Below are 14197 nucleotides of genomic sequence, written 5' to 3' on the forward strand. Positions count from 1 at the left end.
TAACAAAAAAAAAATAACAAATTAACAAATTAGTAAATAGTTTTACCCAATGAAAGTAGATTGGTGTCACGTTACATCTCATCCAATGAGCGAACAAATCTTTGGTACTACTGTAGCACCAAAGATTTAGTACATCCCACCAATAAAAATATTACATGTCAGCTAAAGTTTTATTTTCTCTGACAAATTTTTTCTCTCTCCTATGACGTGTAATGCTCTAATTGGTGAGATGCACTGAATCTTGGTGCAACAGTAGCACCAAATATTTTTTCCCAATCAGCCTACAAGTAACAAATTATACATCCTAATTCATGATGGTTCTTACAATTTCTGGCATGCATGGTCACAGTCCGAAGTCCAAACAATACATGGACGCTTTAGGGGTAACCCACCTTAATTGCCAATCAACAGACCATTTTTTGAAATTTGAGCTTTATCCAAAAATGTATTGTTACCTTGTTACCTTTCATAATGAAAACCTCTCAAAATCAAACTGCTTTTGTTATTTTTCTGGAACAACAATGGCTACACTTGGCATCCATGAAAGTAACAACAGTAGTTAAACGGGAGGGAATTACCTATTCACTGGCTCAATTACATGTGCATGCTTTCATGGATATCAATTACCTATTTATTAGCATCCTGATTTGGCAAATCCTAGTATGGGTTGGAGTTTGATTAAACCATGACACTTGAACGGATAAAAATAAATTGAAAGAATATGAGTAAGAACAATTATAATGGCCTAATAATAAATGCTCGATTCAACAGTTTCGAGTAAAAAAGGGCATCCTATGAGTAAGAACCCAAGACGTATTGGACTTTATTGTGAGCAATATGCTGTCAATTGGGATGTTGCTAAAGTCATCGCAGACCAAGGTTGTGTGTCTCTCTTCTGTAGTAATATAGTGGCTTGCAATTTAAAAAAATGACAAATTCGATCCTTCCAAAGTTATCATCATACAAAAAGTACCTAAATACTTTTTAAGGGATGCCAAAACATGCTACTACAAGTTATTGTAAAATAATTATTATTATTAATTTATTTTTTGTTACATTTCGCCAATATTTCCTATAAGTACATTTGTTTTCAATTGAAGGAACATTGTGGTGTTATTTTTTGTTTAGATATGTTGATAATTCGAATAAGTACGGTTAAGTTAATGAAATTCAAGAGTACCAATATTCAAAGTTCAAAATGAAGAGGATCTTGGACAAGTAAATACTATTAATTTAAGTATTAAATTGAGGAAACATAGTGAGGATTTTTCCTTGAATCAAACACATTATGTGGAAAGTTTAAGCATTTTGAATTTAAGATGTCAAATAATCCCTTTGATGCTTCACATACATCAAAAGAAAACTTTGGTCGGTCAACTGGTCAACTTGAGTGTGCTGTGCAATTAAATAAAATTTTGGTAATCTAATTATGTGTGCTGTACATTGTATTAGACTAGATATTTCCTATATATTTAGTTTGTTAAATTTAAAATATAATAGTAATCTAGGTATTGATTATTGCTAGGAAATTGGAAGAGTTCTAGAACGCCTCCCAGAAAACTATAAATCTAGGACTATTTTATGAAAAAATTTCAGCAAGAGCAGTGTTTAATGGATAATATAGATGATAAATGGGTAAATAGTACAAGTGACAAGAAGTCAACCTCTGGATGAGTTTTTACCCTTGGAGGAGGAGCAATATCTTCAGCTTCCAAGAAGCAAACATGAGCTGATCATTTCACTATGGAATCTGAGTTTATTTGTTGCATGAAATCGGGCAAAATGACTCAGAGATTTGTTAATGAAAATAATGTTGTGGCCATAACCAATGCTAGTTATTTTCTTGCATCGTGATGGGGAAGCTACTATGTCCGGCGTAATTAATAACGTATACATTGAAAAATATTGACATATTACTTTAAGACAATGTTATTAAACTCCGATCAAATATTGACTCGGTTGGGGATGTTGATCACTTATTGAACAACGAGAATTATATATATATATATATATATATATATATATATATATATATGGAGATGATCAACTTACATCAGAGTAAACATAACAAGTCTTACACCACATCTTAAAAGTTGATTTTCATGCATCTAATGGTTAAGATTTATTGAGTCATAATAATTAATTAATTAATATGACCCAATAAATCTTAACCGTTTGATGTACGGAAATTAATGGTTAATATGAATATATATATATATGGGTTAGGATTGTTCTACACCAGTGTAAGTTACACTCTCACTCTTGATCGTTGATCTCACTTAAATCAAAGGGCTTTAATTTTTTAATAACGTGAGCCATTGGATACAAGTGAATCAATGCTCAAGATTGAGTGTAAGACTTCTAACTCTTACACCGGTAAGAGAATATCTTATCCATATATATATATATATATATATATAAATATATAGGAAAAATCAAGTCATATGTTGCAGGAATCCGAATTTTTTCTCCAGCTCTCTCTTCGAAATTAGCGTCGCATGTTTTTATGATTTTTTATTTTTCTTCCATATGGGACCCCCACTTGATTATTTCTGGGGGAAGTAATGTCATCATCTACAACATAATAATTATATTGCCCACATATATATATGTGTGTGTAAAAACATTTCCACGGCTGCTTGACGTTCAACAATAACAAGTGTATAATTATGATTCCCCACATTTAATATTATCAACTATATATATCATAAATAATTGACTATTGAATATCAAGCTGCTGGAGAAATGTAAATCTTATATATATATATATATATATATATAGGGAAAAGATCTGTTTACAAACTTACAAACTATACTATATCTGACCGGTAATACTCTATTCAAGAGTATATTATCGGTCAGACATAGTATAGTTTGTAAACAAAAAATTTGTAAATATAACCTTTCTCATATATATATATATATATATATATATATATATATAAAAGTTGAGGGTTATATATTAAAATTTTTTTTTTTTTACAAACTTATAATATATACTATGTCTTACCGGTAAGTGTAAGAACCCGCACCGTTAATTAATGTATTTAATTAATTAATAATGTGAAAATAGGAAATGATTCCATAATTGACCCTAATAATTATTAAGAGGCTTTAATAAGTATGGTAAGTGATTAAGAACGCTGAAAGTCGCTTTTCGGAAGAAAAGTGCAGATACCGGTTCTGCTAGTCGGTATAAATGCGTACCGAAAAAGTATCCCGTAAAATTATTATAAGTGCATGATAATTACTAGAATAATATGTAGAACTTGTAAAACGAGTTTTAAGTCCAAATAATGAGAACTGATGCCAGAAACTGATACTGGCTATGAAAAGCGCGTACCGAAAAGTTGTTCCGAAAAATATAATAAAAATATGAAAATTCTTGTAAAATCGATTAGGTTAAGAATCCAAAGTTTGGGGTTAAAATGCTAAGCGTAGCCATTAGAGCTTAAACCGCCAATAAATAGGCTGGCACATGATCCTAGGTCAGTTTTTTTGAGCCTTGTGCGTGAGTTTCTGCCTCCTTGAGCTGCTGAGTGCTTCTCCATTGCTGTTCCTTCATTCCTCTTCACTTTGAGAGCCAATAAGTCACCTTTCTTCTTGGTTTCTTCATCAAACACTTAAGGGGGTGTCTTGTGGGTGTGTAAAGAGCACCATTTCTGAGTTAGAGGGTCTGTGTGAGGGAGGTTTGGGCTGCTGACTTGTGGGTTTGGCTTGAGGGAGCTTGGTTCTTGCATTTTTAGGGACCAAAGAGTAACCTTTGTGAAGAAAGAATCAACCTTTGGTGTGCCATTTTCGTGCACCATCATAGTCTGAGTTTCAGGAGCTGTTGGTGAGCTCCAAGAGCACTGTCCATTCTGTTTTGTGAGCCTTGGGTAAGTTCCCTCACTTGATCATGGGTTTTAATGCTTTAAAGATGAAGTCTTTGCATGTTAAAGGTTAAAACGAAGGAACCAACACCTGTGTGAACTTGTATATGCTTAAAAATGGATCCTTGGACGTGTTCTAGTGTTAAAAGTTGGACCTTTAAAGAATATCTTCACGAAATGCAGTTTCTGCATTCTGTCGTGAAATATCCGGGTATCTGCCCGAGAAATATCCGGATATGTGATATCCGGATATGGGATTTGGATATCCGGATATTGGATATCCGGAAATGGGAATCTGGATATCCGGATATTGTATATTCGGATATGGTCAGTGAGATATCCGGATATTGCATATCCGGATATGTACCCGAGAAATATCTGGATATTCTGTGATTTCGAAGAACAGTAGCTGTGCTGTGAGGATAGTAGGCTATTGGGGGTTTGTGGACCCTATATTGATGAAGTTGAACTTCTGTAATTAATGAACTAAGTCAGAATCATGTGATTAAGGGCTTGTGGCTTTGTTGGAAGCCTTAAGACGTAAATCGTTAAAGGAGAACGTAGTCTTTATGTTAATGCTTTTGAGTTATGTATGTTGATACACTTGCTGGTCCTAAATCAGATTGTGATCTGCTGTGTGTTGGACTTGAGCTGTGAGGACTCTTGGCATTGGATAGTGAGCTTACAAGGTAAGCTTTCGTGTCTTCGGTTTAGCCATGTTGGGGTTCCACCATGTCCCATGGGGGTATAGTATATGCATGTTGTGTTATATGCTTTTGATGTTTTGAAAATGTTGTTGAGCTGTTAATGTTAGTGCCTTGTTGATATGCATGGAGGTGTTCCACCTATACGGTAAGCCTGAGTATGTAGAACATACAATAGGGTGAGGCTGTGGGTGAGGTGCAAGCGGTGTTCCTTGTACTACATGTAGGTATAGACGTATTCCTACATTTCTCTGGCCAGTAGATAGTGATAAACACACATGCCATAGATATCTGTTGCACTACATAGTTTTGGAACTGATATTGATATAAATGCTTTTAGAACTTATATTGCACATGTAAGTGAGCTTGGGGTGGAAGATCCTTGAGGACCCCTTGTCTTAGTGAGATTTCTTGTTTAGAGATCTCACCCCACGTTTGGGGAATGCTTATTTCAGGATCAGGTAATGTTGAGACCTCAGGCGGCAGGAGGCCGGAGCTGAGTTAGATTTGCTGTTATTTATGCTGACATGTTGGATGCTGGATTTGCATGCTGCTTATATGCTTATAGCTTCAGTTCATGTTTATGGAGTTTTATGTTAAGACTTGTTGTTTACGCTGTTTATTTGGTGAGCATGGGGATTGTCCATGACACATAGTATTGTTTCGTCTTGAGTCTTTTGGGAGTTGTAATAATGTATTAGGATATTGTCCGGATTACGAGATGTAATGCCATTATTTAGATACACACTTTATTTATATATTGAGGTATTTCAGTAGATGTCTTATTGCAATTTACATACAGGCGTTATTTTATGAAATTGATTAAGTAATCAAGATGGTAATTGATAATGACGTCATAATTGAAAAGAAAAAGAATATTCCGCATTTTTAATTAAGCACCTCTTAATACGATGTAATGATAACACTACCGGATATATACGGGATGTTATAGTAAGCCTTCACTCAAGAATGTCTTACCGGTAAGACATAGTATAGTTTGTAAAAGTTTGTAAATATAACATTTTTCATTCATTTTTACGTCTATATTTTTATTCCCTATCTGTATCAAAATATAAACAAATGATATAAAAAACCGAAACCCATAGGAACCGATATAAAAGAAATAAAAGGAAAATCCAAATGAGTAAAATTATATGGACTAAAATCTTATTCAACACTAAAATCTCAAAATTTTCCTCATTTTCAATTATAATATTTTTTTTTAAAAGAGCAATAATGTAACTGTTCTGGATACCCAGTTAGGCCTAGCAAGATTGGGCCCCATATCACTAAGCCAACAATCTAGAACCTTCTAGAAGGCACCCATAGCAAGCCATAGAGGCTCATCACTAGAACATTCATTTTCCCCCTGTACACTAACAGTGGACAGCATATCTTGTCTCAAGATGAGACAGCTCATGAGACTGTCCAATTCACTCCTCATGTTAGAGAGGACTCTCCTTTCTAAATACCCCCTCACACATGGAGGGGGATCTTCTCTTCTGCTCCTCTCATATGCCGTTACTCTACCTCCATGCAAAGCCATTCAAGCCTCACACACTCTCCTTTGATACACATATACGAGAAGTTTCACTAGTGCTTTGATCTCTACCATTGCCACTATGAGCACTCCCTATATCAATATAGTTCATCCTCTTTGAACACATCTATGTACCCCGCGGTACAGTAACGATATCAACTATAAATTGACAAAATAGTAACATTCACACACTTTTCTTAACAGATCTTGCAGCTCCCAAAATGCTATTGGCAGTCAAAGAACCCTTAATTTTTTTGGGAAACAAAAAGGAGGGCAGGAACAAAAACACTGATTCATGAATAAAATTGAATATGCGGGATTATATCAGGATACATCATTGACAATAACCATTCTTTTGTTTTACAGTTATTTTCCTTTTCCCAAAGAGATTTAGCGATTATTTAATCATATATATATAGGGCAGGATATTCTTACACTAATATAAGAATTAGAAGTCTTATACTCAATCTTAACCATTGATCCACTTATATCCAATGGCTCACATTACTAAAAAGTTAGAGCCCTTAGATATAAGTAGGATCAACGAACAAGATTAAGAGTGTAACTTACACTGGTGTAAAATGATCCTGACTCATATATATATATATATATATATATATATATATATATATATATATATATATTACACACATGAGTGGAGATCAACTTATATCACTGTAAGTCCAAAACTCTTATATCATATATTAACTTTAATTATTCTACTTGCATCTATTGGTTTTAATTTATAAGAGATGAGAACAGTTAGATGTAAGTAGAATCTACATGAATTAAGAGTTCTAAGATTTATTGCAAGATGATGTCTCCCCGATATGCGATATGCAACAAGGCATATGGTAACATTAAATGATTTTCAGTGAAGCCAACGGGATAGTGAATATGAACATGCTTACTAGCTAGAATGGTGGTATCCTCTTAGAATTTTCAATTTTGATTTCCACCAATTAATGCTAGTCGCGCCACCAGCATACTGCACCTTAAAAGCCACAACAATGATACTAAAATTTCCTTAGTTTCTCAGATATCCTCGCAGCTCCATTGGCAGATTCCCCTACCTGAACAATGCACACAAGTTACGTAAATTCATAGACCGAAGGGTAGAAGGGGAATTTAAACCTCACCTGACAGTGTATTGTATGGAAAACTGTATCTTCAACAACTGCATAACTGGCATTAACAATATCTAATCCTTCTTCATGAAGAACACGAATGGTAGCATTGAACATGAATTGACAATCCAATCCAGTTATTAGAACAACCTCTAAGGTTGAACAAGTTTGTTGGATCTCAAATTGTGGATATTTTGACCTGTCAATTCCTATTAGTTTGTTCTTCTTCTCCTTCAATTTTTCCAACTTCATCTGTAAATTCTTTATGTAGCTTGTGGCTTCTCCTATCTGATCTTGCAGCGAATTAGCCTCCTGCAGCAGATTCAAACAAAAGAGAAATCATATATGCTAAACTATTAACTATTTAGTGAGTAGTTTGTGTGCATTTAAGAGCGTTAACTGCTTGTATATTTAAGCAGCAAAGGGAAGAGGGTGAGGGAAAGAGAGAAAAACCATTGAGCTTTGATGAGGCACAAGTGAATAGAGCTTGGAGTAGAGAGCCTTCATTTGATTTCTTCTATTCCTCTCAATGAATTTTCTATCAGTTCTTGATGAACTAGGGTTTTCCTCCATTAATATCACAGGAGTTTGCAATAGCTCAACCTCTACAGCACAAAATACTCATTCCATTTAAAGAAACCAGTTCCCAGATAATGTTTGCAAGTTCCTTGGTGTTACTGTTGGCTTTTTGAAAAGCAAGATAATATCATTAGATGCTGCTGTTAAAGTTCTGTGATTTGAGATTTGGTGGCATGGTGGGGGCACTATTTTGTCGAATTATTACAAGCTATACGGATTGTCTTTAACTGTTTCTGTTCAAGAAGTATTCATAATAGCAATATAGATATTTCAGCTGCAACAACAATTAATCTTTGGCAATGTTGTGTACGTACGGTATAATCAAAATTAACAATTACATGTCAAGTTTTGCGTTAAATTATCTCTGTGAAAACGTTAACTCTATTTTTGTAAACAAGTAATTCAAATCAAAATCTTAAACTTTTGGGTAAAATTATATTAATAGTTTTATATATTTCTAACATGCTCTCTTATAAGATCGAGAATTTATTGGATTTGAAATGATTTTATATATTTCTAACATCTTACAAGATTGAAAATTCATTGGATTTGAAAGGTGAATGATGCATAGGCTCAACCTTTCTGTGCTACGAAATTCCAGAAAGAAAATGGAAGGCGGAAAAAATCGAACTTGTGATACCGAGACTCCAATAATATGATGTAAAGAACCAATTCAAAATAAAAACTTAAGCTGTTGGGTAATTTACATTAATGATTTTATATATTTTTAAAAATTTTGTCTTGTAAGTCGGCAGATGGTCCTGCTTAATTATATATATACTAACTTTTAGTTTTGCATCATTTAAAATTTGGATTTTAGCTTCTATCCGTTGTTTTTTACAAGTGAGCAATTTTGGTCCCCATCATGGTTGTAAATATGTTAAATGCTACCGTGTCACACAGACTAATAACTCACCTTTGCAACGTATTATATTATCAATGTCAATGTATACATTTTTTATTTAATTACCTCTAAAATTTATGTTTTGATTTGTTTCTCTTATTTTAAAAAAATAAAATAAAGATAGTACTTTTAGTCCCTCTCGTATATATCTTCACTCCTCTATCATCTTATTTTCCCCCGTCTCTTTTGCAAAAGTTCATGGACCTATTCATTAACTTGAAGGTAGAGCTAAAGTTCACCATTCTATATGGGCGGAAGGCTCAACGAGATGTGGCGATCCTTATTAACTATTATAAAATAATTGTGTTTACTCGTCACATATTTATTGTCTACTCCACACATTTCAAATTCTCCGATCCTCAGAAGAAGAAAATGTAAGTAATTTTATCAGTAAATTAATAATACATGTTCATCAGTAATCATTCAAGAACATGAAAGAGGATCTTTAGAATTCATGAGTTTCACATAAGAACGTACCTTTCTCCATTAGTGCGGAAGAACTTTGATGATGAAAAATTGTTTCTAAGAGTCTTTACCCTCTGCTTTCTATCGTCTATGACAGGGATCTGATACAACTTTTATGGGCAGACCATGAAGGAAAGAATTCTGAGAGATAATCATAATCACCATTTTTTCTCTTTATATAACGGAACCATGTCACCAGTTACGGAGTTTCAAATAACTCCCTGTAACTTCCCATTAATGCGAAACGTCAAAACGTCAATTACCGATAATGCAAAACGTTACCATAATGCAAAACGTCAAAACGTCAATTACCATTAATGCGAAACGTCAATTACCATAAAGCCTCTTTTATTATTAATTAAACTAATTGACACACGTTACACATGAGACACAAATAGTTTTACATTCTCCCACTTGCTCATGTCATAAGGTGTCCCTGTCGCAACCGTTTCGCGACGTGACGGCGAAAGAATTATTGAATGGTTAAAACAATGGAGTCGCCACCAAAGTTTATTTAGGAAAACATTGGAAAAACCTTTTTTAAAGACAACTGGTCTTTGAAAACAAAAGAAATGGATTCGGGAGTCGATTACGAATAGGGAAGGTATTAGCACCCTACACCGTCCGTTAAAAAAACGGTTACCTTATATTAATTGTGCAAATTATTGATAATATTTTAAATATTTATTTCACCCTAAATAAATAAAATTGATCATTGGAAAAGAAAACTAATTTTGAAATTTTATTTTTGTGCTTGACGGGAAGAGTCCCGCTCCGACGTATCCCTCGGTACAATAGGGAACTCAAAGCTACGTCGTTCTGTAGAAAATATTGTGAGTTGATTGATTTTATTTTTTTGAAAGTAGGTTTAATTTGAAAGTTTTGGATTTGATGGTTTCAGACTATCAAACTGTCGCAGCTAAAATAATCTGAAACGATAATTGTAGGATTAACAAGCTGTCTCAACTTAGCTAATCCTTTTAAAATAAATTAAAGTTCACATTATTATTTATTGTAAATTTTAAGATAAATTTGAATGAATTTTGAATCACCGAGCCGTCACGGCTACAATGAGTCAAAACAAAACGTGTGGGGATAACGAGCCGTCACGGCTCAGCTGAGTCCCATTTCACTTGACAGTGAACTAATTTTCTTTATTCTTTATGTTTTAAGTTGACCTGAAATCAATAATTTATGATTATTTTTTGTTTGCTTATTATTTCTAAAATAGTTTAGAATCATCGGACTGTTACAGTCGAAATGATCTTAGAAAATAATGGGATTAACAAGTTGTCACAACTCAGATAATTCCTCTCTTTACTATAGTTAAATTTTTAATTTTAATTTATCACACGTTTAACAATTAAGAACAAAAAGAAGATAGAACAGTCATGAATAGTAAAAGACATTAATTAGTTATACAAATTTATAGAACCAGATAAGTTTGAATATAATAAAAGTGACCAACTAATAATTATTACCGTGAGGTACTACTTACTGTTTTCGAAAAACATGTTATCCTTAATTGTGTTAACAACAAATTTGAGAATTAAAATAAAATAAAAACAAACAAACCAATATACTAAATATAAACCTGACCAACGAAATGGTCAACAGGTGACCTATATTTATTAATTAAAGAAGTAGCATTTACTTTAGTAGAAAAAGACAAAAGTCCTATGTACATTGCATATAGAAATCGATGGATTTACAAAAGGTAGGTCAAAATAATATATTTAAATAGAAGAATGATGATGAATTCTTAACATACCATTAGAAAAAGATGGAAGCTTTTGTACGTGTTGCTGTAATAAAAAACTGAAGATAGGAAGATGACAAATATACATGCAAAATATATTTAATATAAAGAAGAAAACAAAAAAACTAAAGCTGAAACAAAAGAACCATCGATCTAAGCTATCCTTTGAAATTCGAAAATGCATAGAGACTTATTTAGGACTTGATACACATGCATGCAAACACGGTAGAAAGTCCAGAAAAGTAAAAAATGAGTACATACTTGAATGATGAAGTTTGCGGACCTTCCGGTGGAAAAAACTAAACTATATGTAAAGCCTTGCTTCTTGCTTACTGTGGGTGCATTTGAAGGAAGCCCACCAGATTGCTTATCTTGCACTGATGATGTAAAGCATGGTGGCGACTTGCACTGACGTGGTTTGAGCAGGAGCCTGGAGGGTGGTTTGCATTGAAGATGAGAGCTATCCGCGTGGTTAATTAGGGGAAGTTTTTCTTGGTGGAGAGAGTGATGATTAATATCTTCTTGCTTTGCTTTGTTTTACTTTTTTACTCACAGAATATTTTTTATGGCTTTCCTTTAAAACCTGCTCATTCTCCTCCCTTCCTCCTCTCCCTTTTGAGTTCTGTATATCCTTGTACTTATAGAGAGCTATCCCAAGAGGTTTCTTCGCACGAGGGTTTCTTGCCTCTTCCCTTTATTCATATCATGCAGGCTTTTTTTTATTCAATAGATGGCGCCTCTGCTTTCTCTTATATCCATGCTTCCACCGCCCCAAACTCTGCTCTCTATAGCCCCTATGCTTCTTTTCTTTTAAAAAAAATCATCCAGCAATTTTGCTGCTAGATATGGAGAGCAAATGTAATGATGAGAGATGAGGCGGTTTGAAGGTTAGGGTGAAGTATAGGTTCAGGATGGAGGTTACGTAGGTAATGGAACAATGTTTTTTTTAATTTTATTTTTTATTATTATATATATTTTATTCTTTACATTTTATTTTCTATTTTATTTTTTAGGACAAAATTGAGTAGTAACAGTCCTTTCATGATTTAATTAACATTCACTATAATGCGCATTTACTAGGCTAAAGGTTCCATACATTGACGTCATCATAATTCATTATTAGAAATAAAATCAACATGAGTAATGGCGGTTGTATGCTATCAAGTCGGCATAGTCCCTTCCATGTACTACTATATTGACTCTTCTTCCTAACATGATACTTTAATAGGAAGTGTACATTATGTCCAACAATAATGTCTTCATAACGGACCATAATTATTTTCAATATCATTAGATATACTTGCATGCATACATAAATTGAAAATAAGACAATAACAGAAACATATATTCATCAATGAGCTCAGAGTGTCAACACTTAATGCATAACTATAATTTTCATCATTCACTAGCTGACATAATGCCCATTCTACATACATGACCAGTAAATGTCTTGGGCGGTAATCCCTTCGTCAAGGGATCAACTATCATAAGATCGGTGCTAATATGCTCTATAGACACTCTATGTTTCTGAACCTCTTCTTTAACGGCAAAGTACTTTAATTTCATATGTTTAGCACCTTTGGAATATTTGTCGTTTTTAGAAAAGAAGACAGCTGCGGAATTATCACAATAAATTTTCAGCGGCTTTTCAATATTGTCAACCAATCCAAGCCCTGAAATAAAGTTCTGTAGCCATTTAGCCTGAATCGTGGCTTCAAAGCATGCCACAAATTCAGCTTCCATATTGGACGCAGCTATTACAGTCTGCTTTGCACTTTTCCATGATATAGCTCCTTCAGCTAAAAAATACAGGTAACCACATGTAGACTTTCTTGTGTCTACGCATCCTGCAAAATCCGAATCTGTGTATCCAATAACTTCAAGGTTGCTAGACCTTCTATAAGTAAGCATGTGACCTTTAGTTCCTTGCAAATATCTCAGAACTTTCTTTGCAGCTTTCCAATGATCTATACCGGGATTAATTTAGTATGTACCCAACATCCCAACTGCAAAGCTAATATCTGGTCTCGTACAAGTCTGAGCATACATTAAACTCCTAACTAATGATGCATATGGAATTGCTTCCATTTCTTTTCATTCCAATCCACTTTTAGGACATTGCATGAGACTAACATTGCATGAGACTAAACTTATCTCCTTTCTGAATTGGAACTGAAGATGATGAGCAGTTTTCCATTCTGAATCTCTCTAGAACTTTATTAATATATGCTTTCTGAGACAAACCTAACAGTCCTTGTGATCTATCACGGAATATTTCTATTCCTATCACATAAGTTGCCTCACCCATATCTTTCATTTCGAAGTTACTAGAGAGAAACTTCTTAGTCTCATTTAAAAGACCAAGATCGTTAGTTGCCAGCAAAATATCATTAACATACAGAATCAATAAGATAAACTTGCTCCCACTGATCTTCAGATATATACATCGATCAACAATGTTTTCTTTAAATCCAAAGGAAACAACGGTATCATTGAACTTAAGGTACCATTGCCGTGAAGCTTGTTTAAGTCCGTATATTGACTTCTTAAGTTTGCACACCATGTGCTCTTTACCCTTTTCTATGAACCCCATTGGTTGGTCCATGTACACATCTTCATCTAAATTTCCATTTAGAAAGGCAGTTTTCACATCCATTTAGTGTAACTCTAGATCATAATGAGCCACCAATGCCATAATAATTCTTAAAGAATCCTTCTTTAAGACTGGTGAAAAAGTTTCTTTATAGTCAATGCCATCTTTCTGAGTGAATCCTTTTGAAACTAGTCTGGCCTTGTAACGTTCCAAGTTACCATGAGAGTCACGTTTGGTCTTAAAGACCCATTTACAACCAACTCTCTTGCACCCTTCTGGTAACTCAACAAGATCCCATACCTTGTTCTGTTCCATAGATTTCAACTCATCTTTCATAGCATCTAACCACTTATCACCATTTTCACCATTCATGGCTTGTGAAAACGTTACTGGATCATCCTGAATACCCATGTCAAATTCAGACTCTTGTAGATATACCACATAATCATTAGAAATAGCAGGTCTCCTTTCTCTTTGAGATCTTCTTAATGCTATTTGTTGTGGTTCTTCTACTATGTGTTCATTCGGTTCATCAACAATGATCTCTTCATGAGTAGTGGGATCATTAACTTGTCCTTCATTATTATTGATTGGTTCAATAGCATAAGGAACAATAACTTTACTAGAGCTACAAGGTAATGGAACTTGTACTCT

The 14197-nt window shown here is 33.9% G+C and overlaps 1 protein-coding gene across 1 annotated transcript; it reads right to left on the bottom strand.

Moving 5' to 3' along the window:
• Positions 1-7132: 7132 nt before the first annotated feature.
• LOC133314020 (transcription factor bHLH162-like) lies at positions 7133-7816 on the bottom strand. Its single transcript, XM_061515445.1, has 3 exons — positions 7697-7816; positions 7256-7555; positions 7133-7189 (listed from the first exon to the last, which is right to left on the bottom strand). Exons 1-3 carry the CDS (start codon positions 7814-7816, stop codon positions 7133-7135), a joined length of 477 nt encoding a protein of 158 aa, XP_061371429.1.
• Between the last annotated feature and the right edge of the window lie 6381 nt (positions 7817-14197).

This window comes from Gastrolobium bilobum, unplaced genomic scaffold (genome assembly GCF_033153095.1).
Source record: "Gastrolobium bilobum isolate Gb01-03AN ecotype WA unplaced genomic scaffold, APGP_CSIRO_Gbil_v1 utg589, whole genome shotgun sequence".
Classification (NCBI taxonomy): Eukaryota; Viridiplantae; Streptophyta; class Magnoliopsida; order Fabales; family Fabaceae; genus Gastrolobium; species Gastrolobium bilobum.

Excerpts from the sequence above, each read along its gene's own strand:
- LOC133314020 (XM_061515445.1), bottom strand. The coding sequence starts at position 7,816 with ATGGAGGAAAACCCTAGTTCATCAAGAACTGATAGAAAATTCATTGAG. Across the intron at positions 7,556-7,696 it reads TGCCTCATCAAAGCTCAATG|GAGGCTAATTCGCTGCAAGA; the intron begins GTTTTTCTCTCT and ends AATCTGCTGCAG. Across the intron at positions 7,190-7,255 it reads TCCATACAATACACTGTCAG|GTAGGGGAATCTGCCAATGG; the intron begins GTGAGGTTTAAA and ends TGCATTGTTCAG.